General features: G+C 45.7%; 1 protein-coding gene across 2 annotated transcripts in view; it reads right to left on the reverse strand.

Annotated features, from left to right (window-relative positions):
* The window catches only part of LOC119402461 (USP6 N-terminal-like protein), a 234,042-nt gene that overhangs the window by 65,271 nt on the left and 143,451 nt on the right, over window positions 1–25,320 (reverse strand). For both annotated transcript variants that reach the window (XM_037669618.2, XM_049418653.1), the window contains exons 11-13: window positions 16,848–17,155; window positions 15,856–16,077; window positions 7,470–7,621 (exon numbers count right to left, since the gene is read on the reverse strand). In XM_037669618.2, the coding sequence (XP_037525546.1) occupies window positions 7,470–7,621; window positions 15,856–16,077; window positions 16,848–17,155 (682 nt within the window). The remainder of the gene's footprint in view (window positions 1–7,469; window positions 7,622–15,855; window positions 16,078–16,847; window positions 17,156–25,320) is intronic.

Genomic DNA, 25,320 nt, shown 5'->3' on the forward strand with positions numbered 1-25,320 from the left:
AAGTCTTCGGTGCACATGAAGTCACTAAATATCACACTGACGCTCATCTGGTAGCCGATAGTTTTCTTCAAACCTTCTCAGGATGTGTGCCCAGTGTTGTTGACCAGCTGGACCATGGCAGGCAAATTCAAATAAGAGAGATCCGAAGGAAGTTACAGCCTATTGTTGAGACAGTTCTCTTTTGCGGGTGGCAAGGTGTGGCTCTCCGTGGACATAGAGACAGTGGTCCCATGGATTCAAGCACAGCCTCCTCTACAAATACAGGCAACTTCAAAGAGCTGCTTCGCATGCGCGCGGATTGTGGCGACAAAGATCAAAAAAAGCATTTGGAAAGTTGCCCAAATAAGGCCTCATATTTTAGTTTATATGTACAAAACCACATAATAGAAATCTCTGCTGCAATCATCAAGGAAAGCCTAGTCGCAAAAGTAAACGCTGCAGGCTGCTTCTCCGTGCTTGCTGATGAAAGGACGGATGTTGCGGGTATCGAGCAGCTTACTCTTTGTGAAAGGTACCTTAATAAGGATGCGAACGGAATCGAAGAAGTGTTCTTAGGCTTTGTGCCAATTCACGACCAAATGGCCGGGCCCTGGCCGACACCATCATAAGGCTCCTTATAGAAATGGGAATTAACATGCAGCATCTCCGTGGTCAAGGCTACGGTGGTGCAAGTTCGATGGCCGACAAAACGAATGGTGTTCAAGCTGCTGTCCGTGAGAAATATCCAGCCGCACTCTATGTACTCACTGCGCGTGTCACTCCCTTTATCTAGTTGTGTGTGCAGCATGCTCCATCACAGACATTCGAAACTGTTTTGGGACTCTGAAGGCGACGTCAGCCTTTTTCCGTAAATCTTCTAGCCGCTCACACGTTTTGCGAAAAGTGATACGTTTGAGCTGTCCTGAGCCTACAAGGCAGCGCCTTTTGGGACTATGCGAAACGCGCTGGGCCGAGAAGCACGATGCAGTGCTTTCATTTGTGAGCCTCTTTGAGCCGTTCATCGCAGCACTAGAGGAGATTAAGTTTAACGGAAATGGCGAAAGTCCAGTGCAGGCAAACAGTCTAATGTTGGCACTCTTTTCACCAGCGTTCCTTGTAAGCCTGCATGTGACGGAACACGTGTTAGCACTGACTTTGCCACTGTCAAAGACGCTGCAGACGAGGAGTATCGACATGAGCGCTGCCACTGACGACATAGAAGTGATACAGCAGACAATTGAAAGTGACCGCAAGAACACGAATGTTTCTTTCTCAAAAATATTTGCACAAATGCAGGCTTTGGCAGAAAAACTGAATGTGGAGATCACCAGCCGTCGAGCCGGTGTCCGGAAGCAAAACCTTGGGAGCAATGCATTCGAAAGTGCGGAAGAATATTTTCGCAGAACCCTGTTCATTCCGTTCATGAACCACGTACTAGCCCAGTTAAACCAACGGTTCGAAAAGCACAGGACACTTCTAAAGGACTTTTCATTCATTGTATCATCCGCAATACCACCAATGCAAGATGATCGGGAGAAAGGAGCAGAAAATCTCCTGACCGTTTTTGCGCATGACGTCGAAACGAGGGCTGGTTTTGGAGAACTGCGACTGTGGTGGACAAAGTGGGCGAACAAAGCAGCAAACCAGAGCCCCGGTACAGGAACCGATGCCCTCTCTCATTGCGACAGCAGGTTCTGTGCGAATGTGTACAAGCTACTCCGGATTCTAGTCACCCTTCCAGTGACCACTGCCAGCGCAGAGGGAACGTTTTCAAGTATGAGGTTACTTAAGAACTACTTACGCTCCACGATGTCCGAGGAACGCATGGTTGGCCAGGCACTTCTGTACGCCCACAGAAATGTCGACATCAGCGTGCCGGAAGTCATTGACCGCTTCGCTAAGCTTCGTCGCCGGGTCAACGTTGTCCTTTGATACCGAGCAGGACAAAAATCAGCGCAAACGAAAGGAAAAGACACTACTGTTCCAGAGTTCAGGTCAATGAGCCCGTAATTCTGACGCAATATTATTGTTCACCACTTTTTAAAGCCGTGATGATTTTGTACCTTTTAGCAGTTAACACTGTGACCTAATATAAACATAAGAATACGGGCATCAGGTGGACACTACCAGCCAATTGACAGCTTCACCTTGTTCACTGAGAGGTCGGCATACGCGGCGTTACCAAACAAATTCAACTATTGGGAGGCCGTACTAACAGCATTGTTTGTTACTTTCATTTGTCGTTTTTGTTCTTCATTGCTTTTTGAACTAGAAGCGGCAACCTTCCTTTAAATTGAGTGCACAATAGTGGTTCGCACTTTTAAAACAGTTTTGAAGTAGTTTCTTTCGTTATTTCTGCGCTCTTCCTTTATAGTTCTGTTTACATGGTGCGTCCGAGACAGCAGCTTGGCCCAAAGGACATATCAGTTGGCCATTATGTATAGTGATCATTGCTTAGTTCCGTTTATTGATTGCATATTTAAATGTACATTTGTGAAGTTTTGCGTAAGCATACTGCGCACTGTTTCCGGTGACTTATATTTTGCCCGTATTCGAGGTGTACTTTCCCATTCTTGCTTTTCCCTGGCCGCATCATTTGTGCAAAAAGATGAACATTTTGCGCAAACAATCTGCATTAAAATCCTGGTTATTTCGTGGACTTCATTTTTTTGTTATCAGGCACCTCTTCAGTTCAAAGCTGATGCAGTTCCGAAGTTTACGTGATATTTGCCGTACCTGTTACACACACACACAAACACAAATATTGAAAAGATTGAAGACAGTTATTCCTGGAAAGATTTTGTGGGCATGCCAACATAATATTTTTACGAAAAAACACATTTCTTACTCGTTCTTAACAGAGGGCAGCATTCAAGAAGTGATTTGCAGCATCTAATACAAATTGTCACTGGTAATACATATTAATGGTAATACCAGTGACAATGTATGTACATGGTAATACATGTACATACCCACGCCGCTTTTGGAAAATTATGAAACCGGACGACAAAACCACAGTCTCTCTTTGTGACACTTCTGGGTTCCCCGTTGCCGACTGCGACGTTCCATCCGTCAACTCTGCATTTTGTTCCGTCTTTACTAACGAACCTAACAACGAACTTCCTGATTTTCCGCATTTTGCTTTTCCGCCAATGCCAAAGATTGTATTCAATTCAGAGGGAATTGTAAAAGTTATTAACCAATTAAAGAACTCTTCGTCATGCGGTATAGATGGCATAAACGCCAAAATTCTGAAAAATACTGAACATGTATGCAGTTCTATATTGTCAATCATTTTTCAGCAGTCACCCGACACAGGTGAAGTCCCAATAGACTGGAGAGTTGGGAAGGTCTTGCCGGTCTTCAAGAAAGGTGACCGCTCATTTGCAGGTTACTACCGACCAATCTCGCTCACTAGTGTTTGTTCAAAGATCATGGAACACGTCATCTTTTCTCATGTTGCTACATTTTTATCATCCGTAAACTTCTTTCACCCAAACCAACATGGCTTTCGTAAAGATCACTCATGCGAGACCCAACTAACATTATTCCTGCACGACATTCACCTTCATATGGACCGTAACATCCCAATTGACACACTGTTCTTAGATTTTGAAAAAGCCTTCGATAAGGTACCCCACTCCCGTCTCCTTCAAAAAACCTCGCGTCTAAACCTTCATCGGCATGTTTTTAACTGGATTAAAGCATTCTTAACAAACCGTAAACAATTCGTGCATGTTAATGATCACTCCTCCGACCTCTCGCATGTCTTGTCCAGCGTGCCCCAGGGTATCGTCCTAGGGCCTCTTTTATTCCTAATATACATTAACGATATTCCGCTTTCCGTTGAATCTAACATCCGTCTTTTTGCTGATGATTGTGTCCTCTACCGCCCTATAAATAACCCCACCGATGTCTCTAAGGCCCCTATACCTACGGAAAGGTACAGCTTTCTCTTGATCTACGCCGCTTCCTCCTCACCACGCCTCTGATAGGGCGACTGCGGTCACGTGGTAGCGCGCGCCTCTCGGCGCCATGTTGAACGCTCCGACGTGCCATTTGCTGTGTGTTCGCCCCATGTGAAGTGCACGAAGTTTGAAGCGTACGTGTGCGTCTCGCTCGTATTGTCGCGATGCCGGGTTGCTGTGCGTTTGGCTGCCATAACCGTGACACCCATGGGAAAAATTTTTTTTGCATTCCGTGCGGAAAAGAAAATGAAGGTCGCCGGAAAATCTGGCTCCACAGAATCGGCCGAGCAAACTTCGAGCCGAGATCGGCGCGGCTTTGTGAGGTAAGTGCTCGTGCGTTTTTACTCTTGACAGGCGTCTTGCTTTGCCGTGTGAGATATGTCGTGTATTACTTACTCAATGTCACGCGAAATTTCGTGTTATTTGTCATGCACCAAGGCAGTCACTTTCTCGAGCAAGTGACTGCCTTGAACACCAGATGGTCAAAATTTTCGGAGGCCTCCACTACGGCGTGCCTCCTGACCATATCACGGTTTTGGCACGTAAAACCCCACATATTAATAACTCTGAAAGAACGAATGTCGTGCACTAGAACACTAGGTTGTGTTCCACATATTCTACTAACCTTTCACTGTGATGTGCGGATGGAAGGGCGAAGACGGAGCGAGCGTCGGAATGAAAGTGCGATAGCAAAAAAAAAAAAAAAAACCTAGTGCGCAGGATTTATCGAAAGCAGTGCATTTGCGTGCAGCTCCTCCATCATATTGTCTAATTTGGCGAACCACTTCTGTGTGACAGTCAGAACTTTTTGCAAATTCGGAATATGAGCGGGGCTTTAGTTCAGCGGACCGCGGCTCATCGGCCGGCGTGTCATCATGAATTATCGCGTCACAGATTTAGCGCATAAGTTTCAACACGCTGCGGTAGTTGCAGCAGATGCCTGTTTGACGCGCAGTAGATCAAAGCAATAAATTTAAAATTTCGCACAGTACGCGGGCCTCTAGCATTTCACCTCTATCGAATTGCGACCGCCGCGGCCGGGACCGAACACGCGACCTTCGGGTCAGCAGGCGAGCGCCGAAACCGCTACATCACCGCGGCGGGCAGGCCGAGGAGAAGTAACATATGTGAAATGTCATGAAATTTTGATCGAGCACCTTCATGGGAATTGCAGGCATTGCTGCAGTTATATATGATAGAGATAGTTTATACGCACGGGAACTATTCCTTCCCAAATGGCGTGGCTTGACATCACAGCTGCCATGTAAATATTTCTTGCCGATGCAATAAATACACGGGGAAACGCTGCGCTCCGAAAAGAACCGTAAACGACATGCAATTTGCTACAAATTGTACATTGCTTGCAGCAGCTCTCCTGGCGCGCTGTAAGGGAATTAGATGGTGCGCACACCTACACCAACTGAGAAAATGAACGCAGAAATAATGGAGTCATTACACACAGCCGTATGCGAGACATGGCACGCGACCACGGCGGGACTAGAAAAGCTGTGGCTGAAGTGGCAGCGCCAGCGCGCAACCGGCCTGAAAGCTTCGCGCGTCCGCGTGGCGCGTTCGAGGGGGCGCCGCCGTCGCGCGCGAGAGCGCGCAGGAGAGGAGGCGGCGCAGGGGAGAGCAGATGGCGGTACTTTTACGAAGTATAGGGGCTTTAGATGTCTCCTCTCTACAGCATGACCTCTCACGCATTCAGCAGTGGTGTACCACCTGGTTGATGTCCCTTAATGCGAAAAAAAACATTACTAATTTTTTCCATCGTCGCCGAAACCACACGCCGGCTACTTACACAATCAACAACTGTCATATAGCTGCTACTGACTCGATTAAATACCTGCGTGTCCATCTTTCGAGTAACCTATCTTGGGGCGACCATATAAATCACATAATTCACTCCGATAACCGCGCTCTCGGGTACATACGCCGTAACATTTCCATGGCACCACCTTCCGTTAAACTACTCGCTTATAAAACCATTGTCAGACCAAAACTTGAGTATGCAGCTGCTGTCTTTGACCCCCACCAAACTAATCATATCGAAATACTTGAGTCAGTACAGAACCGAGCAACCAGATTCATTGTTTCAGATTATTCCCGCTACTCGAGCGTCTCCGCCCTCAAATCCCAGTTAAATCTTTCTACCCTCGCTCTTCGTCGTCTTATTGGACGTCTCTGCCTTTTTCACAGATTCTTTTATTCAACCCCCCGTGACAACCACCTCATCCAGCCGGTCCATGGAGGTCATCGCACAAGTCATCCAAATGCTGTGATTCCGCCATGTGCCCACACCACCTCATTTCAGCAGCCCTTCTTTTTGCGCACCACCCGAGACTGGAATGACCTTCCGAACGAAGCAGCAGTCATCCGCGATTTTGCGCGCTTCAAAAATGCCATCCAGGAAGCAGACTCAACCACATCCTAACATACACCTTCATCGATACCGCCATTTTATGACGCCCACCCCTCATGTAAAGTCCCATATGGGACCTTTGAGGATATAATAAATAAATAAATAAATAAATAAATAAATAAATAAATAAATAAATGTTATTCATATACTTAGTCGTTCTAAAAATTCAATGAGGAGGTCGCGCTGCAACGTGAGCCCCCCCCGAACAAAATTCCTGGCTACGCCACTGGCCTAGACGTAACGAGCTTCTGCAGAGAACACGGTTTGCCATCGAGCCGACTTGCACAGCAGAAGCTGCGTTGGCACCGCACATGGCATCGTGGCTTACTCGGTACGCAAGTGCGAGTGCTGTTTACTCATCGGAATCATTCTTGATCCGTGGTTGTAACTTTGGCAGCCCCACGATCAAGCTGTATGCACATGTTTGATGCGCTGGCGGTGTGATTGCCGGTGATAGACGCCCCCTAATGCGAGCCTCCCGTGCAATTTGGTGCAATTTTCGTCGACATTATCGGGATGGCGCAGTAAATCCAATTAGGCGCACTTTGGCGCAGTTGGCGCTGTCGACGCAGGAGTGGAATCAGTGAACAGTTGTGCATGTGGGATCTTGTTTCTCCCAGCACCATAGAGAAGAGTTTCAGGTAAATGGAGCTGTCGAACGTGTTCGACAGAACAGAGAAGGATGCGCTTTGGGAGGCTGGTGACAGAGGCTGCAACGTCCATCCCGAATCTGACTTCTCAGCAAGTGATTCCGACTAGGTCACGACCGGAGATGGCTGGTGCAAGTACGTGTTCTATTAAATGAACATTTACCTTTTGTTTGTGGTATGATACTTTATTTTCTGTATATTCCGTGTTACGACAATATATTGCATATTATTTTGACTGTGTTCGAATTGTCCGCGTAATTCCCGAACCTCCTCCCTCTTCGAAGCCACCAAAAAAAATTTGCGAAAAAAAGTGCTCAAGTTATGTGAGTAAAGAACCCCAGATTGCAATAAAATTTTTTGTACTGAGTCTTGCACTTCCTTTTAACCATGATCAGGGCCCTTTTAGGAACAATGAGTGCCCTTGACGAGGTTCATCCTGACCGCACTCACCGTCGGCCCAGTGGAGATGCCCCCTTGCGCAGAAGGCTGCTGGTGCCTCCAATGGGAGTTGCAGGACACCCTTCCGACACCACGTCGTCGTTCTCTGCAGCAGCCGGTGTGGCTCGGCCCGACGGTGTTGACGCACGGCTGCCGTTGGTCAGCTGCACACATCGAAACCTCCTTAAAGGGCAACTCTATTGTGACGTGTTCGGACCTGACCAATATTGATCTTTGGTTACTTGCGGCACACCACTAAAAAATGGTAAAGGAAAGCAATGACATCCGCTGTTTCACAAATACATACAGTAAAAACTCATTAATACGCACCTGCTGGGTACCCAGCATCACTATGCACTAACCACCAAGTAAAAAATTGCATCTCATGGCATGCGCCAACGCTGCCGAAAAAAAGGAAATGCAATGTCGCAGCAAATATTGCCTGAAGTACCACTACAAAGCTTTTTCTTTTCTTTTTGCCAAAGCATTGATTCCAGATCTCTCGCATGACCAACAGTGCGTACTGGTGACACCCAAGTATTACAGAGTCCAGAAGACACAGCAATGGGCATAGGTCTCCCAAGCTCGACCAGGTGGCGGGCGCGTTTCCCCGCCTTTCTTGCAAAAACTGGTCGCTGGTCTCCCCGTACCCGCCTTTTGACTGCACTCTCTCAGCACGCTCACGCGCCCTGCCTGCATGCGCTGTTGTCTGCTCGCCGTGCACATGCAGCCTCACGTGTTGCTTTCTCTGAAGGTTTAAGCAGAACCAAAGATGGAAAAAAACATTTTCACGGTGTGAATCTCTCCAGGAGAGAGTGGTTGTTCGACCACCTTTGCGGGACCGAGCAGCTTGTCAAGGACGATGCTGTTTGTGTGAGTGCTACGTGAGTGCTGATGGTGAACGGCCACATTTCTATGACGTGAATAGTGAGGCGACTGCGCGAGCTCTGTAATTATGTTACCAGTAAAACACACTTTCGTTGCGGCAGTCCTGTCTGCTCGGAGCTTTCAGCAAACAACCAACACGCTTTCGTGTGTGTTTGTACAGCGCTAAACTTTCGATTGCTCGGATGCCAAGTTTGTCGTGCGGCTTTAAATTTATAGTGACGTGAACGGCGCTTGAAACGCACAAGGACGATTAACCGACGAGGACCAGCGTTGTTTTCCAACTGAAATTTATTAACACAAACATGGAAAAACGAGAACAAGATGGCACACTTGATCACCACTCATTCAATTGCGCATGATGGCAGACATGGAAAGGGAACCGAGAGACACAAAGAATTAACAAGCAAAAACCACAAAAACCGCGAAAAGACATCAGGAAAAGCAACCGGAGTATGTCTAGGTTATCTGACCTGATCAAGTAAGCGCTAGTCCTCGTCAGTTAATCATCCTTGTGTGTTTCACACGCTGTTCACCTCACTATGGAATACCAACTAGCCCGGTCACACACCTTGCTTTAAATTTATTATGAGCTCAGTGAGAAGAGCATAAATTTACGTATTCCCTGTTGAGTCACTGGCAGCATTGCTATGTGCAGTGTTCAGTTTCATGGGAGTTTCGCTTCTGCCGAGGTTTGCATCGGATGATAATGTCGGATCGTAAGTTTAATGCCACCTTGGTTTTTTTGACAGCTCCTTTTGACAGCATAATGATGGGCGCAAAAAAAATATTTCAGGCCCACTTCGACTATGCATTTTTTCTGCAGCAGTGTGTTTCATTTCGGCTAATATCGATGCCTGATCATGCACAGTGTTCGCTGATTCGAATGTCGCTTTGGTTGTTTTGACAGCTTGCTTGGTCAGCATCATACTATACTATACAATACCCACTGGGATCGCACATGTTTATGATTACGCAGAGATTTGTCCCCGATGATAACCACGTCCAATTTCGCGAAACCACAGAAAATTTTACTGCTGCTTTGATTCTTTTTTCAGCTTGTTTTCAAAGCGGCAGCTGTATATCGCCCGTGGCTCACCCACATGCAAGGTTATACTATTTTATGTGGCGAAACCATAATATCATTATGAGGCATGCCGTGGTGGGGTCTTCAGATTAATTTCGACCACCTGGGGTTCTCTAATGTGCACCTAAGTCTAAGTAGGCCGGTGTTACTGCATTTTACTCCCATCAAAATGCAAGGCCATATAAATGCTCAGTGCAAACATGCAGCTTAATTCTGTTTACACTGAGCCGCGATGGGAAATGTACCGCAATCAGCTGAATAAAACACTTGTAGTACTCACAGTACAGTATTTAAAGTGTGGTGCATTAAGCCCACATGCTCCGCTGCTGTCAAATTACAAATCGTTGACTTTAAAAGCCAGCGCGCAATCTCGAAATGTACAGCGGCTGTCTATTTGTTGTAGCTTCGGTTCACAAACGCACTTCCCTTTCAAATTAGCCCGGCCATTGCATTTCTTCCTGTGAATAGTTGGCAATACTGTGTACAACAAAAATGACTTCAAGGAGACAATTAGGGCCGTGGAAGCATCGCTTAGTGTGGTGGACTGCCATAATCTACTCTCTGCTCCTCGCACTGTTTGCATTGGAAACGCTAGAACTCGATGGGCAGTTTTCGGCTCTTCATCATTTTTAAACTTTTGTGGCAGTTCACAATGCAGCAGGATTGCGTGCCTGCTTTTCAGGATGACGAAGGAGCGAGAAAAATGCCAGATAAAAGCCCTGAAGGGTACGTTTTCTGCGTGCGCAATGGGAAAACCAAGCAAGCGTGACCGCTCCGAGCGATCAGAGGTTTGGACTCTCTCTGCTGGCGCGGCGGACAGCGCTGCAGAAACTTGAGCGTGGTAGGCCCATAGCAACAGAATGGACAGATACCTTTCCACAATGCATGAATGCACATCTGTGCCCCGATCTGCTACTGAGCGAAAACCGCAGAGTAAGATAAGATAGTAGCGCTGACTCCGCCACTGTCTACGCATTCACTCAGAACAAACCGTGCAACGCGGATGCTGCATCTGGCTCAATCCTTTGCTCTCTCCCTCTGCTCCTCTTCATGCTTTTTCCTTCCCTAGTGCCTTCAGCCAACCACTCGCAACATGTAGCGCCATCTGTCAAGACGTGTAGAAATAATTACCTACTCTCATGGGCGCACGTGCTGACTGACAGAGGCCGGCGGCGGCGATGGCGGGGAGCAGTATGCACGGAGCAGACGACACAATCGGTAGGCAAGCAGACACGAGACTGCAGCAAAGCGTGACCGTGCGCCATTGCCATAGCAACTCACAGAAAACCTCCACCTGCGGATCTGTTCAAGGGCCAGCGTGCCTCCCCCGCAGCTCTTCTTCATTTATTTATTTATTTATTTATTTATTTATTTACCCTCAGGGCCTTTCGGCATTACAGAGGGGAGTGGGTTACAGAGGAAATACTTGGAAAGGAGCAAATAATAACAATGGTAACAGTACACTGCGACTAATACAATATTTGTTAATTATACAATACTAGCTGAGTACGTCGATATATTGTACAACGAAGAAATGAAGAAAAAGAAATAAATAAGATTAAAAAAAAAATAGAGTGAGTCTTATTTGATTATTATACAATATTAGCTGGACATATAAAATACAGCATTGAAAACAAGACTGTAGGTGCTTCTTTTTATTTAAGGCATAATGAGACTGACAGATGTAGCAATAATAACGCACCATATAAACGGGCAGGTAACATTAGTTGATACAAGTGATTGTTACTATACAATGTTAGCTAATGCTTTACGAAACTTTTCGTTGTTAACAATAGATACAATATCAGCCGGAAGGTCATTCCATTCACGTGACGTACGAGGGATGAATGATTCTGAAAAGCATGTTGTGTTACAAGCACAAATTCTAACTTTGTGCTGATGATCAATACGGTGAGATAAGTAATATGGTCGTGACATGAATTCCGGGTGTAGAGTAGGATGGTGATAAAGTTTATGAAAAAATGATAAACGAGAAATTTTACGGCGTGTAGCCAGTGACTCAAGACCGAGATGTGATTTCATTGAGGATGCACTTGCCATCCGGTTGTAATTCCAAAGAATAAAACGACAAGAGTTATTTTGGATTAATTCGATGGAATGAGTTAGGTTGTCGTGATAGGGGTCCCATATAGCTGATGCATACTCTAGCTTCGGCCTTAGCAATGTTTTATAAAGTAGTAATTTTAATGGCGATGGAGCGCGAGAAAAGTTACGGCGCAAATAACCAAGAAAACGGTTGCCTTGGTTAGTTATGTACTCAATATGTTTGTTCCATGTTAGGTTAGATGTTATATGTACGCCCAAGTATTTATATGAATTTGTAGCTTCCAAAGAAATGTTATTAAGATGATATACGGGCAGACAGCTATTCGATCTAGATATTCTCATAAATTTACATTTGCTAATGTTAAGCTCCATACGCCACTGTTGACACCAGTTGCAGATGTTGTTAAGATCGGCCTGAAGAGTAGTGATATCTTGTGGGGTAGTTATTTCTTTGAAAATTACACAGTCATCGGCAAACAAGTGTATATTAGAAGTTACTGCCGAAGTCAAGTCATTGATATAAATAAGGAATAAAAGCGGTCCCAGAACCGAGCCTTGTGGCACTCCAGACTGAACGATACTAAGTGGTGAGTCATGATCATTAGCTGTTACGAACTGGGAACGATTAACAAGGAACGACTCAATCCATTTTAGAAGGTTACGGTCAAGGTTTAGTATGTGTAGTTTATGAAGTAAAAGTCTGTGGCTTACTTTATCAAATGCTTTTGAATAGTCTAAAAAATGCAATCAGCAAGGGAAGAACGGTCAAGTATCTGGTGTAGCTTGTGAGTAAAAGACAACAATTGAGATTCACAAGATAGGGTTTTGCGAAATCCGTGTTGTGAAGGTGTAAAAAAGGAGTTAGATTCAAGAAAATTCATCAGGTTAGTAAAAATGATATGTTCTAGTAATTTGCAGCAGGTGCTAGTCAATGATATGGGACGATAATTTCTAGGTGAGGTTTTGCTTCCAGATTTATGTAAAGGAATAACTTTTCCTGTTTTCCATGCGAGTGGGAGAGATGATGTGTTGAGCGATTGCTGGAAAATTTTAGTTAATACTATAGAGCTATATGAAGAAGTGTTTTTAAGGAATTTGGCACTGATGTTGTCAAATCCAGGTGACGAATGCATTTTCATTGAATCTATTAGTCCAATTACGCCAGTAACATCGATAATTATAGGAGGCATTGGTAAATAGTTATAGTTGTTTAATGCAGGCAGAGTAATATCATTAGTTCGCGAGAAGTTGTTTACGAAAACATCATTCAAGAGGGCTGCGCAATGGCTTTCTGGAACAGGGTTACCAGAACTATCATTAAGAGTGATAGAATTATCGGAAAGGGGATGAATGACTCGCCAGAATTTTCTGACATTGGTTAGTACCATAGATGGCAATGTGGACGATAAAAATGTTTCTTTAGCTTGTTTGAGAGCGGCTACATATGCGTTAGATGCAAGTGTGTAAACTTTCCAACGGGACTCAGTAGGCGTTTGTTTTGCCGAACGATACAGACGTTTTTTTCTGTTAGACAGGCGTTTTAAAGTATTATTGTACCAAGGCGCGCGTGGATTACATTGGTGGTGCTGTCTGGCGAACATGCTGTGGAGCAAGGTCGCGCTTTGCAGAATGTGTCCCTTCCAGACAAGTGGAGTCGGCACTTCTGTCTGATGTTACTCTGCGGCAAAAGCTGAGACAATTTCATAGACACACGCCACTACCGTGTGGAGCCGATCTTCCCTGGCGAGTCACATGCAGCACGTCGCCTGCTTGGCTCACGCTATCACTGCTTGCTGCGCGGTACGCATGCGTTTGCCGTGGGAATGTTCTTTGCACCACTCTACTCTAGGTGAGTGAGTAGCTTGTTGGCAAAAGAAGAGGCAAACAGCAGAAAATTCTCACAACACACAAGACGAAGGGATGAAAACAGTACCGACTCGCAACCGGTTTTTGTTTTTCGACACATGGGCACATACAGTCGAACCCCACTGTAACGAACTCCTTGAACGAAATTTCCACCACAACGAATCATTTTTGACTTCCTGTCAGCTACCCATAGAAAACAACACGAAAAATGTCTCATCAGAACGAATATATTTCGTGGGTACTTCCATTTCAACAAAGTTTTCGCGAGTGCTACACATAAGGAAAAGGAGCTTGCCTACCTAGGATTGCCGCGAAATTCTGCTAGCAACACGACAATTTCTCATTGGCTCGTAACTTTCAGAGACGTGCGGCTGCATCGCAAGAACAGTGCCATCATCGAAGACACATTTCTGCCACCACTCGCACATCCCGGCAAATTTTTCGCCATTGAGATGCTCGGCGACAGGTCGTCCATCCACCATGATGCAGCTGGCGGGTTGCGGTAGAATCGTTCTTCAAGAACTCCCGCCATCTTTTTGACGTAGTGCTCAAAACTACTGCTCGTTGTCACTATCCCTGTGATTGCGAATGACCACCATGGCGGTATGAAGGCACAAACATGGCCAGCGCACACCTAGTCCAAGCGTAACTACATCCTGCCGCAACCGCTGTGAACACAAATGTGGTCGTGTAGACACGACCACGGTGAAAACGCGCACCGACTCAAACCAATGCTGCTTGCCCCAACGTTGCGGATAAAACTGCAGTAGACGCGATTACAGATAGCAGCGACATAGCTCTGAAGGCTCGCGCATGGCCAGCGAGCACAGATTGAAAACGAAACTACTGTTTACCACAACCACTGCGCAGGAAACCGTGGCCGCTATTGCCGTGATTATCGCTAACGAATAAGCTCTGAAGGTATGCGTAACTAACACAGCGGAAGATTAAACGCAATAAAGTTGTAAAATGGCTCTAAGTGTTACGGCTTTCCTGTCATTTGCTTGACTATGGTAGTGCGGAGCTTCGGCACTTAGTTTTCTTCAGTTGGCCTCTAGCGAAGCTTTTGCACGCTCATTTGCGGTGATGAATGCTCGGGACGCTACAAGGGTAGTCTGAATAAAGCATTTTCTCGTGTATAAGCTGCCCCTGCATATATTTAGCACTCCCCACTACAAACCACGGCAGAAAAAAAAAGGATACTGACGTATTGATGCAAAGCCGCCTTCCTTGCATTACCGCGATGTCGTGCCGTGAATCCAATTTGCACACTGAAATTCACGTGTAACTCACACCTCGAGTTTAGCTCCGAATTTTCTGTATATTTTGTGTGCGTTATATGTGAGAAAATAGGTGTGCAGCCAAGTACGTCTGAGTTAGTGAGAGTTCAACGCAAAAGGTAATGCATGTGCTTGCTGGGACCAAAGGACGAGTCAGAATCATAAGATCTTCCCAACTTTTTTGGTATATATACGAAATTTTGCTGCAACAAAATTCCGCGACAACGAACTTTTTCGCGCGTCCCATCAATTTCATTATAGCGGGATTTCACTGTATTATACCATGATAGACAAAAATATAAAGAAAGCAACCTAACAGATTGGTGCACTGATGTCTCATCAACCTATATATACTCACTGTGCACCACAAACGTGCTAATCATGTCGGCTTTCACGGCTTGACACCGCTTAGAAGCTGAAAATGAAGTGGAGGCATCTGCAGTGCTTTCTTACTTGTCAACGATCCCTGAAGTGCACCGTATGTGGCGACAATACAGTGAACCGTGTTGTGATTCAAGCACTCAGAGTCCCTCGTGCCCCGTGGTGACACCTAGCCAAGTCTTATGGTTTTACGGCCGCTCGGAAGAAGTGCTTTGTCAAGTGTTCTACAAAATGCACCAGACAATTATCCGAGCGCCCAGTGTCCTTCATCAAGCATCTTGCCGACACTCCACGGTGATTTTTACGGCTTTACGGCCCGGGAGCGAGCCATTCGCAGTGTCCATGCCGCTAACGAAGAGAGGATAGTCTGCACTGCTAGTTTCCAAGAACGTGTGTTGTCTCAACCCAGATGCTCTGATTGTGTTGTGTGGTGCCCTTTTGTGCCTGGTGTTTGCCCCTCAATCGCCTCTAGAATGGCCGGGTGCACCGTTCCCCTCTTTCCTGGGTTGGGGCCGAGGCGGCGCTTAACCTTCTCCCTTTGGGGCGGAGATGAGGACTATTTCTTGATTGGACTGGCCTGCATTGAATGGTTCTCCCCAACAGAGATTCTGGGGAAGACCAAGGCCTTATTACATGAGTGTCGGGACACTTAGAAGGCACGCTACCAATAATCATGTAAATAAATGTTTCTTGTTAACAGCTCCGACTTCTCATCTCTACTTCTCCCCGAGGCCTGGCTGGTTCCGGTCCTCTTGCTGCCTCTTGCTGCCGATGTTAACCGTTAATAAAATTTACTTTGTTAAACTAACAAAAAGCAATGTGCCCCGCTCACCGTGCGACTGTTGGAGTTGCGTATCCGAGGCGAGGCAGCTCCCCGGTGTGGGAGGTACGCGGATGGGGGCAGCTCGAGCCCAAATGGCCGCTGGGGCAGCTCTGAAGGCGGTGCCCTACCCGGGGGCACCGCCAGCCCTTGTCGTCGCAGCTCTTCCATGGCATCCTGCAGGGCCTCCATGGCTGCGTCGTCATGGAAACCAAAGTCCTGCTCCAGGCGGGCCTGCACAAAGCTCTTTGTTCAAGCAAGTGCCTCCCCCGGAAACACACTGGAAGAAGTCTCACCCCACACTAAAAATACCTTTATGGGCTTAGCTGTTTCTGGAAGAATCATTTCATTCTGCACTTTCCCACTAAGGATGCTACACATATTGAGCAAAACAATGAAGCGACGAAACTGGAGCAAGAAAATAAAACGTGGCTCCAATGAGTTCACCAAAGGAAGTCCACCAGGACACCTCGCCACACATAGCGCTAAATGTGAGTGCAAGCAAATTGCGATGGTGACACTGCACAAGACTAAGGAGATATGTAATGCAAGGGTTCAGAGGTGGGCTAGTTGGTTCATGAACATTGCGGTAGAACAGCGCAAAAAACGGGACCACGAGCACACAGGACACCGTGCTGTGACCTGTGTGCTCATCGTTCCATTCTCTGTGCCGTTCTGCCACAATGACTACAGAGAAGTTATTGAAGTGTACAACATCAAGCTCTCATGGCAGCACACCATCATTATCAGTTAGCGAAGAATAAATGAGCCGAATGACTGACAATAAAGGGCACTTGTAGGCTTGGCAGGGCCGCTTGTCCCATATGAGCAGGCCACATTTTCGCATCGTTTCTTTTACTGAAAAAATAAACACTGGATAGTTCTCTCTTGCTCCAGTCCGGCGACTTTGTTGCTTTGTGCAAGTTGTCTAACGAAGAGGCACAGTGCGAAATGTTCCTTGACATTCTTTTAGGACCGAAGGTGACGAGGTCAATGAAACGTGCCTGCAGGAAGTCAATCATCTCCTCCATGCCCATGCGGAGCAAGGTCTTGCGATGCAGGCGCAGCAGGGTGTATGACATGGCCGTCAGCACAGGCTCCCCGTCCAGGATGTAGGCGTCCCAGAGGCGCAGGGTCAGCGTAAAGGGCACTCGGTCCAGGAAGCACTGGAAGAACCACTTGAGCGTGTACAGCGAGGTGTGCATCTCGTAGCGGTCCAGGTGCCGCTTCAGCTTGGGCAGCAGCCGGCCCAACACTCGGTCGTGGTGCTCCTGGAAGCGACGAAGCTTCGGGAAACCCTGGATGAAGAAGCCTGCCCACAACAGCATGGCATTGGGTCACGTTTGCATCAACAGGGAACGAGAAACGCCACCACATTAAGAGCCCGACTCCTTATGGGCAAAAAAGGGCATTCAAATTGCAATTATAGCGCTGGTGAATTTCTGGTGACGAAAAAGTGATCAAGTATGAATGGAGGTGCATGGCGGCAGTATCTTTTCATGGAAAGTGGCAAGTCACCTCACTTGTACCATCAGATCACCTTACCTTTGAGAGCGATCTTTATTGCTTAACTGTTTCTTTTGTGCTGTGCACAAGATAATAGCAATTTCCACCTTTTTTTTCACTGTACGGCACCTAACTCAAGGGCAGTCACTGCAGCACTTCTTGGAGACAGAGCAACAGGCAAAAAGAGTGGTTTGCGCCTATCTAACATTAAAAAACAAGAGCAATCGGTAAGCACCACACATCGCACGTAAAGAACAAGTGATCCTATTGTCCACTTCAGACAACTCGCCATTTTTCCCGAGTAGATTCTGCTACGATGTGCCATCATTCAAATTTAATGAGAACCAACACAGAATCAAGCCAAGGAAAGTATAGGAGGCGTTATGTGCAGTTATTATGACATAAATATGTGAAAAAAATTAAAGTGGACGAAAAGACAACTTGCTTCCAGCAGGGACCGAACCTGTAACCTTCGAACAATGCATCCACGGTGGCGGTCATCCTCCCGTCCACTTTATAGGGTATACAGGGGTGAGACGGCCGAAATTGATTTGGGAGCGGTTTTTGGAGCAGCAAAATTTCGAATTTGGGGTAGGAGAACCCTGATTTGGAGCAGTTAGTGGAATTTTTTATGTCATCTCAGGAGCTTGAAAAACAGATTTGTATCAACTTGAGGGGGCAAGTACATATTTAAGTTGGCCTAAGATAGACGTAACACTGAAGCAGCCTTTGGAAAATGTATCGCCAAGTATGAACTATACTACCTCTTTAAATACTATGTGACCTATCTAGCCCAAGTAACAAACGCATGAAATAAATGAAAAGAAATGTTGTGCAGACTAGGTTCACTTCATAAAAATTTGAAAAAGAAACAACAACAAAAAGAATGTGATTGCAAAAGAATTGCAGTTACATAGCAGTAGGCCTTTTTAAGATCAGTGATATAATTTAGCAGATTACTGCTTTGGCTTTTATTACGATAGCAATTACAGTAGAACCCCGCTGATACGTTTTTGAAGGGACCGTAGGAAATAAACGTAAGAGACGGGAAACGTAAGAGCCGAAAAACAGGAAAAACGGCAAAATATTTAGTGGTACAGAATCATATTTCAATTCTTACGAGCAGCACGAAAATTGGCGTGCTCAGCCGCGATCTAGTCGATGGATAGAAACGCGGAGCTTAGGACGGCCTCATCCACAGAAATGTAATCAACGTATGGGTGTGTTCAGATAAGGACAGACCAAGGGGGGTCCCGACTATTTTTTGTTTTGCACGAAATTTTTATATGAGCTGGGCAAATGTCTCTATAGAAAGGAATGAACCTTTGTTTTGCGGAAATTATCACGGATTTCTAGGAAAAAATTCGCGTTTCACAACAGGTGGAAAAAGGCAATTCTGCAACTTTCAGATTTCACAACTTTGGAGGCCTATCACTAAAAACTTAACGCATTGTGGACATCAGTGTTAAATTTTCGTAAATCTTCAGCATTAGTACTATCGGCCTACGGAAATTTAAATTTGTGTGACTGACAGTACATTTTTGAAAAATTGCCAAACTTTGATTTTTGAGCGGCTGCCTCTGGCTGACCCCAAATTCAAGGGTCTTTTTTCGCAGTTTTCGCTAAAGCGCTGAAGCTGAAAATATTTCTCGCAAGTCTACGAAAGGTTTTTCGCTAATTAAGCAAAACGTTATGCGACTACACTGCATATTTATTTCGTTATAAAATCCCAAAAATGCCATAATTCCAAAACTAGCGAAAATTGCAACATTTTAGGGTCGTATTAAGAAAAATAATCATCACCGATTTTTATGAAAATGATGGACTATACCCGACCATGACTGCTAAATATTGTGCTGCAAAAATATGTTGCATTATTTTGTTTGAAGTGAGAAAATTGAGCTTATTTTAATACCCATGTATAGTCTTAACATCAATGTGCGGCGTTCTAATGATAAAATAAATTTAATAGACATATATAGTTCGTAGCTCACTTTTTTGGTTTTAATAATGACGATGGACCCAGCTTGTGTCTTTTTGACTGTTTTGAGACACAGAAAAGCTGAGCTTGAATTTTTCAGAGCTCCTCTGTCTGTATCCATACTACAACACATTGAGGCAGCAGGCGCGCGAGAGCGCGTACAGCAAGACCAGGGCGTAATTGAATGCCACCCGCAAGAGAGGGAAACAAAAGTACGTATAACAGCCAAGCACTCCGAGAACCTGTGACGGAGAACACATGACCGTCGTGAAATGCGAGACGCACCGCGGTGCGCCTGCAACAGTCGGCCCCAGACAGGAGAGAGCGTTCCCCTCACCCCTGAAAAGAAGCTTTTGGGTGTGGACCGTATGTCAGTCTGTATAGTGAACTCTAACAAAGAAGTCGTGTTGTTTTCTACGTGTGTCAATGATACAGTTTTTTCATCACATTGTAGTTACTCTCGTGTCGTCCTCTATTATTAATAATAAGTTATTTCGTAAGCAGATAAGATAGAGATTGCGAAGTAAGTAAGAAGCCCACTGCAAGCAGCTCTCTTCACGTAAACCCTGGTGTCAAGACATCAGCTGCGATCCGGCTACTGAACTTTCGTTATTGCACTAAGAACTTCCTTGGACGCTACCTTCACCCCAAAGTGATTCTACCTTATACTCACTGTAACCTACTGTGTCACAGAGAGACCGCACTGTGGCACAGTTCTGATGGCGAAGTTTCCTGAACGAAATTGCTGCGCCGACTATTTAAAGAGACACAAGCGGAAGATCAGGTTTCAAAGGAATTTCCGCAGTGTCAAAGACTTGGGAATTGACAATCTAAAGAAAGTGTTGGAAGCTGACACAGCGCTCAGAGTGCATGAATCGCACTTTGTGTGCCAGAAGTGCTTTAGGAACTTTAAGGAAGACATTGAGCATATGGAAGAGGAATCCAGTCAGTCCAATGAGGGTTTCCAGACTACAGAGGAAGTTATGGAAAGCATTAAGGCAGTCGTTGGTGCCCCATCAGCAGTGTCGCCACTAAAGCCTCCTCGGAGTGTAAAGAAAGGGAAGAGACTCTCGTACGCAAAGCGCAAGGCAAGCGAAATTACTAGAGCTGCTGTAAGAAACATTCGATGCGGAATTCGCACAGCATACGGTATTAAAGACATTCCATCACAATTCAGTTGCTGCGCCTGTGCCAGCTGGAAGAAAAACCTACACACAGCGTACATCAAGTGCACATCTTTTCGAGAGCGCTGTCGTCTGCTATCCTTGATACATCTGAGCCTAACAATAAAAGAGGTGCAACGCTTCATTCCAGAGGCAACGAAGCACGCGATTCTAAAGGCCAGGAAGATAGCTGCAGAACAAGGTGTGTGGAGCCTTTTGGAGCCCTACTGCAAAGAAAAATTGAGTGAAACAGACACCAACAAAATCCTTGAATACTACACAAAAGATGAGCTGGACTGTTCAAGACAGAGTCCAAACAAGAAAGATGTGGTGCGCGTGCGCATCGATGGAAAAGCCGAATTCATTTCGAAGCGTTTCATGACGCGGTCGCTACGAGAGACATACTCAGTCTACAAACTTGGTAATCCGCTGTCAGCGGTTGGTCTGACAAAATTCATATCTTTGCGCCCAGAATGGGTCAAATGCTCACCGCATCGGGAGGGGTGTGTATGGGCATATTGTGCAAATTTCGAACTATGCCTTATTGGGATCAAAAATGCGTCGGGGTCTTTGATGTCGACTGATGATGTGCAGGCGCTCTGTGTGTGCACGCAGCCTAGCACCAAATGCTTCTTAGGCGAGTGCGAAATATGTTCTGTGAAGAATGGTCTCAGCCTGGGAACTCTTGGCATAGCACCGGACGAAGAAATTGTATTTGCTACTTAATTGGGAATCAGGTGAACTAATAAAGAAGACCATGATGCCTCCAGCATTCCTAAAGGAATTTCAAAATGTGACCATAAAATGGATCCCTCATAACTACCTCACGCGCACGCAAGCAAATACCATACACCAGGAAAAACAGTGTTGTGAAAAGGGTTCCATTGTTTTCCACTTTGATTTTGCCGAAAATTGGTCCATCGTACTCCCAGGTGAAGTACAACCTTACCATTGGCAAAGTACGCAAGTTAGCATCTTTACTTGCGTTGTATCGACAAGAAAGTCGACATGGAACTACGCAATAATTAGCGATGTCGTTTGCCACGACTCTGCACATGCTTGCTAGGTCCTGAGAAAAATCAAGGATCACATTGAAGATTATGCTCCAATTTACACGAAACTAACACTTGTGAGTGATGGAGCAGCTGCCCATTTTAAGAACCGCTTCCAAATGCACGAATTGCAATGCAGTCAGCTTCAGACAACCAAGTGGCTTTTTTCGGCAACGGGGCAAGGCAAAAATGCCTGCGACGGCGTCGGTGGCCTTGTGAAACAACAAGCCACACTACATAACCTGCGTTCACCCGCCACCGAGGTCATTCAGTGCGCAAGTGATTTTGTTACTATTGTAGCCAGTAAACTTAAAAAAGGTTTTCTTACTGCATATGGAGAAGAGTGAAGTGGAAGCCTTCAGAGAACTGAAGAAGGAGGAATGGAAACTTGCCAGACGGGTTCAAGGTATTCAGGCAACCCACATGTGCAAACACATGAAATCGGACCAAGGGAAATTCCTGTACGTAGCGCGGTGCGCAGACACAGAGTGGAAGGAGTTGTGAATCTGCAGTGTGCAAAATTTGATCGCCCGAATGGATATTACTCATTCTAGGTGACGTGAATAAACTATTTAATGCGCAACATGAACGTGCTTCTTGTAGATTCATAACTCCCTCATTCCCACCATCTCAACCCGTTTCTGCGAATGATAAATTCATCGAAATATTAAGACTGCAACGGTCTTAATATTCCCATACAATGGTAATGCTCGAGCCACCTGTACATTATTGTAACCAACTCTAGTCCATAAATTTGGTTGCTTGATGGAAGAAAATCAGGGTAAGTACGCAGTTGAAGATGGTAACACGAAGGCTTTTATTATTAATAAAATATAGGAAGATATTTTTGCAGGATTTTCATCGAAATATGGCCCTCAAGTAGTCTTAGGGCAAGTTATAATCATTTTCCATAAACAAACAAATGCGAACCTCACATTTCGGGCCCCCTTTCTCTACCACCCAGCAGCGAGCAATTGGGTCTAGGCACAGTAACGCAACAATAACATTTTCCCGTACTGTTAGGGAAATACCAGTTAAATCTCTTTTGCGTTAGACAGGTGGTATGATGTGAACTAAAATGGTTGACGTGCAGAAAAATTTGCACTCTACACCACGAGCTCTCATTTGTACGCGCTCTCGGGCGCCGGCTGCCTCAATGTACTGGTAGGGACACAGACAGAGGAGCTCTGAAAATTCAAGCTCAGCTTTTCTGTGACTCAAAGCGGTCAAAAAGACACAAGCTGGGTCAATCGTCATTATTAAAACCAGAAAAGCGAGCTACGAACTAAATATGTCTATTAAATTTATTTTATTATAAGAACGCCACACAATGTTGTTAAGACCATACATGGGTATTAAAATAAGCTCAATTTTCTCACTTCAAACAAAATAATGCAACATATTTTTGCAGCACAATATTTAGCAGTCATGGCCGGGGATAGTCCATCATTTTCATAAAAATCGGTGATGATTATTTTTTTTTAAGACGACCTTAAATGTTGAAATTTTCGCTAGTTTTGGAATTATGGCATTTTTGGGATTTTATAACGAAATAAATATGCAGTGTAGTCGCATAACGTTTTGCTTAATTAGCGAAAAACCTTTCGTAGACTTGCGAGAAATATTTTCAGATTCAGCGCTTTAGCGAAAACTGCGAAAAAAGACCCTTGAATTCGGGGTCAGCCAGAGGCAGCCGCTCAAAAATCAAAGTTTGGCATTTTTTCAAAAATGTACTGTCAGTCACACAAATTTAAATTTCCGTAGGCCGATCGTACTATTGCTGAAGCTTTACGAAAAATTAACACTGATGTCCACAATGCGTCAAGTTTTTAGTGATAGGCCTCCAAAGTTGTGAAATCTGAAAGTTGCAGAATTGCCTTTTTCCACCTGTTGTGAAACGCGAATTTTTTTCTAGAAATCCGTGATAATTTCCGCAAAACGAAGGTTCATTCCTTTCTATAGAGGCATTTGCCCAGCTCATATAAAAATTTCGTGCAAAACAAAAAATAGTCGGGACCCCCCTAGGTCTGTCCTTATCTGAACACACCCGTATGTGATTTTTTTAACACCAACAGCTGTAGGCATGAAAGAACTAAGCACACGCAATCACGACCGGCGCGGCGAGTCCGACCGCGAACTGCACGCACGACCATGCGAGCTCTAACCAGCTCGAACTCCTCCCGTTCTCCGACAAATAACGATGATGATGAGTCTACGCCAACGCGATGGCAGAAGTGAATGCCAATCTCGAAGGCCCTGCTTTCGCAAGCAATTACGTCATACACGCCATGTTTGTGAAATACAAATCTCAAAGGCTATGCTTTTGTCAATAGTAAATGCCAATCTCGAAGGCCTTGTTTTCGCGAGCAGTTACGTCATAGACGCCATCTTTGCAATTTGAATCTCGAAGGCCATGCTTTTGTTTGGATCAATTGAAAGATTCTGTTGCTTGCGCCTCTCATGCGGCTAATATTACGTTCAAACGAGGCCAAGCTGCGTGAAAATGCACCATGGCCGCTCTCTTTGGTCGTGACTCTGTCGGCTCCGAGCGCACTTCGCGACGTATCATACGGGAACGGTCCGACAGTTACGACGTAACAGCGGGGTTTCCAATACATTGTATCCTATGGGAGCTATGCCGGGACCGGCGGAAAACGACGTAACAGCCGGGAAAACGCAGCAGTGAGGAACGTAACAGCGGGGTTCTACTGTATATGGATATTCTGAACAAGTTCTTGCCGTCGGCGTCGCAGTCATGTTCCGTATAAAGTCCAAATCGATAATATCCCCCGCGCATCATATGTTTTACCCTGAGGTAAAAGCGCGCGAGCAAGGGCGACGAACGCGGCTGAGGCAGAGATGAAAAGAGCCGACTGATCCCTGCTGCACGGAGGGCGCATGCAATAACATACCACTGCATGCCAGGCCTGCCGTTGAGTGCTACTCGTGCAGACAGAAATCTCGTCGCCCGTCTTGAAGGAGCACGAAGGAACGCGAGGGGTGGGGGGTGGGGGGTCGCTCTAGCAGCAACTGTGGACCTTGACTTAGCGCGCGCGACCGTGTGCGCTATCTCGGCTGGCATCCCTGACAGCTTGTACCCTTCTAAGAGCTGTGATCTCAATGCTTCTCTTCTTTGAGTAGCCGTATTCTCTTACAGCAGCGTTTTGCAGTTACGCGAGATCGGATCCATAAACGTTAGTTAGCTGCCAGCCTTACTTCGCATAATATTACAATTTGACGCTATCGCGTTCATTGCTTTACTTGCGGTGAAACAGATTTTTTTGTAGATCTGCTTAGCTTTTCAAGCTTCTCCAGAGCTTCCTATGGGTCAGTGTTTGTAAGGAGGACATCACAATAAGCGCCTTCAGCTCGGCCGCGAGGTTGGCGTAGCGTAAAACCTACTGCACTCTTTGAACAGGCGAGAACAAATGCGCGTTACCGCCGTTCGTTGCCCCCATGTGCAGGACTGCCTTCGAGAATGCGGCCCGGATGCCAAGATACCTCGCCACATTGACTATCTCATAAAGCTATCTCGCACTGACTATTGCGTACGGTACTGCAAGCATAGCACTGTTGTAAGCGTACTGGACGCTTTTGTTGAGGAACGACACAAAGGCGCTTCGCATCAGTCCGCTGCCGGCTTCGGCGTGAAAAACCGCCAGAGCATCGCGGAGACGCGCCACATGCAGGAAGCTAGTTGTCGCCGCGTTGATGCAACAAGGGTGATGTCTCTCCCAGCATCACCCTTGTTGCATCAACCATGCACGGTATGGGT

Source organism: Rhipicephalus sanguineus, chromosome 8 (assembly GCF_013339695.2).
Source record: "Rhipicephalus sanguineus isolate Rsan-2018 chromosome 8, BIME_Rsan_1.4, whole genome shotgun sequence".
Taxonomy (NCBI): domain Eukaryota; kingdom Metazoa; phylum Arthropoda; class Arachnida; order Ixodida; family Ixodidae; genus Rhipicephalus; species Rhipicephalus sanguineus.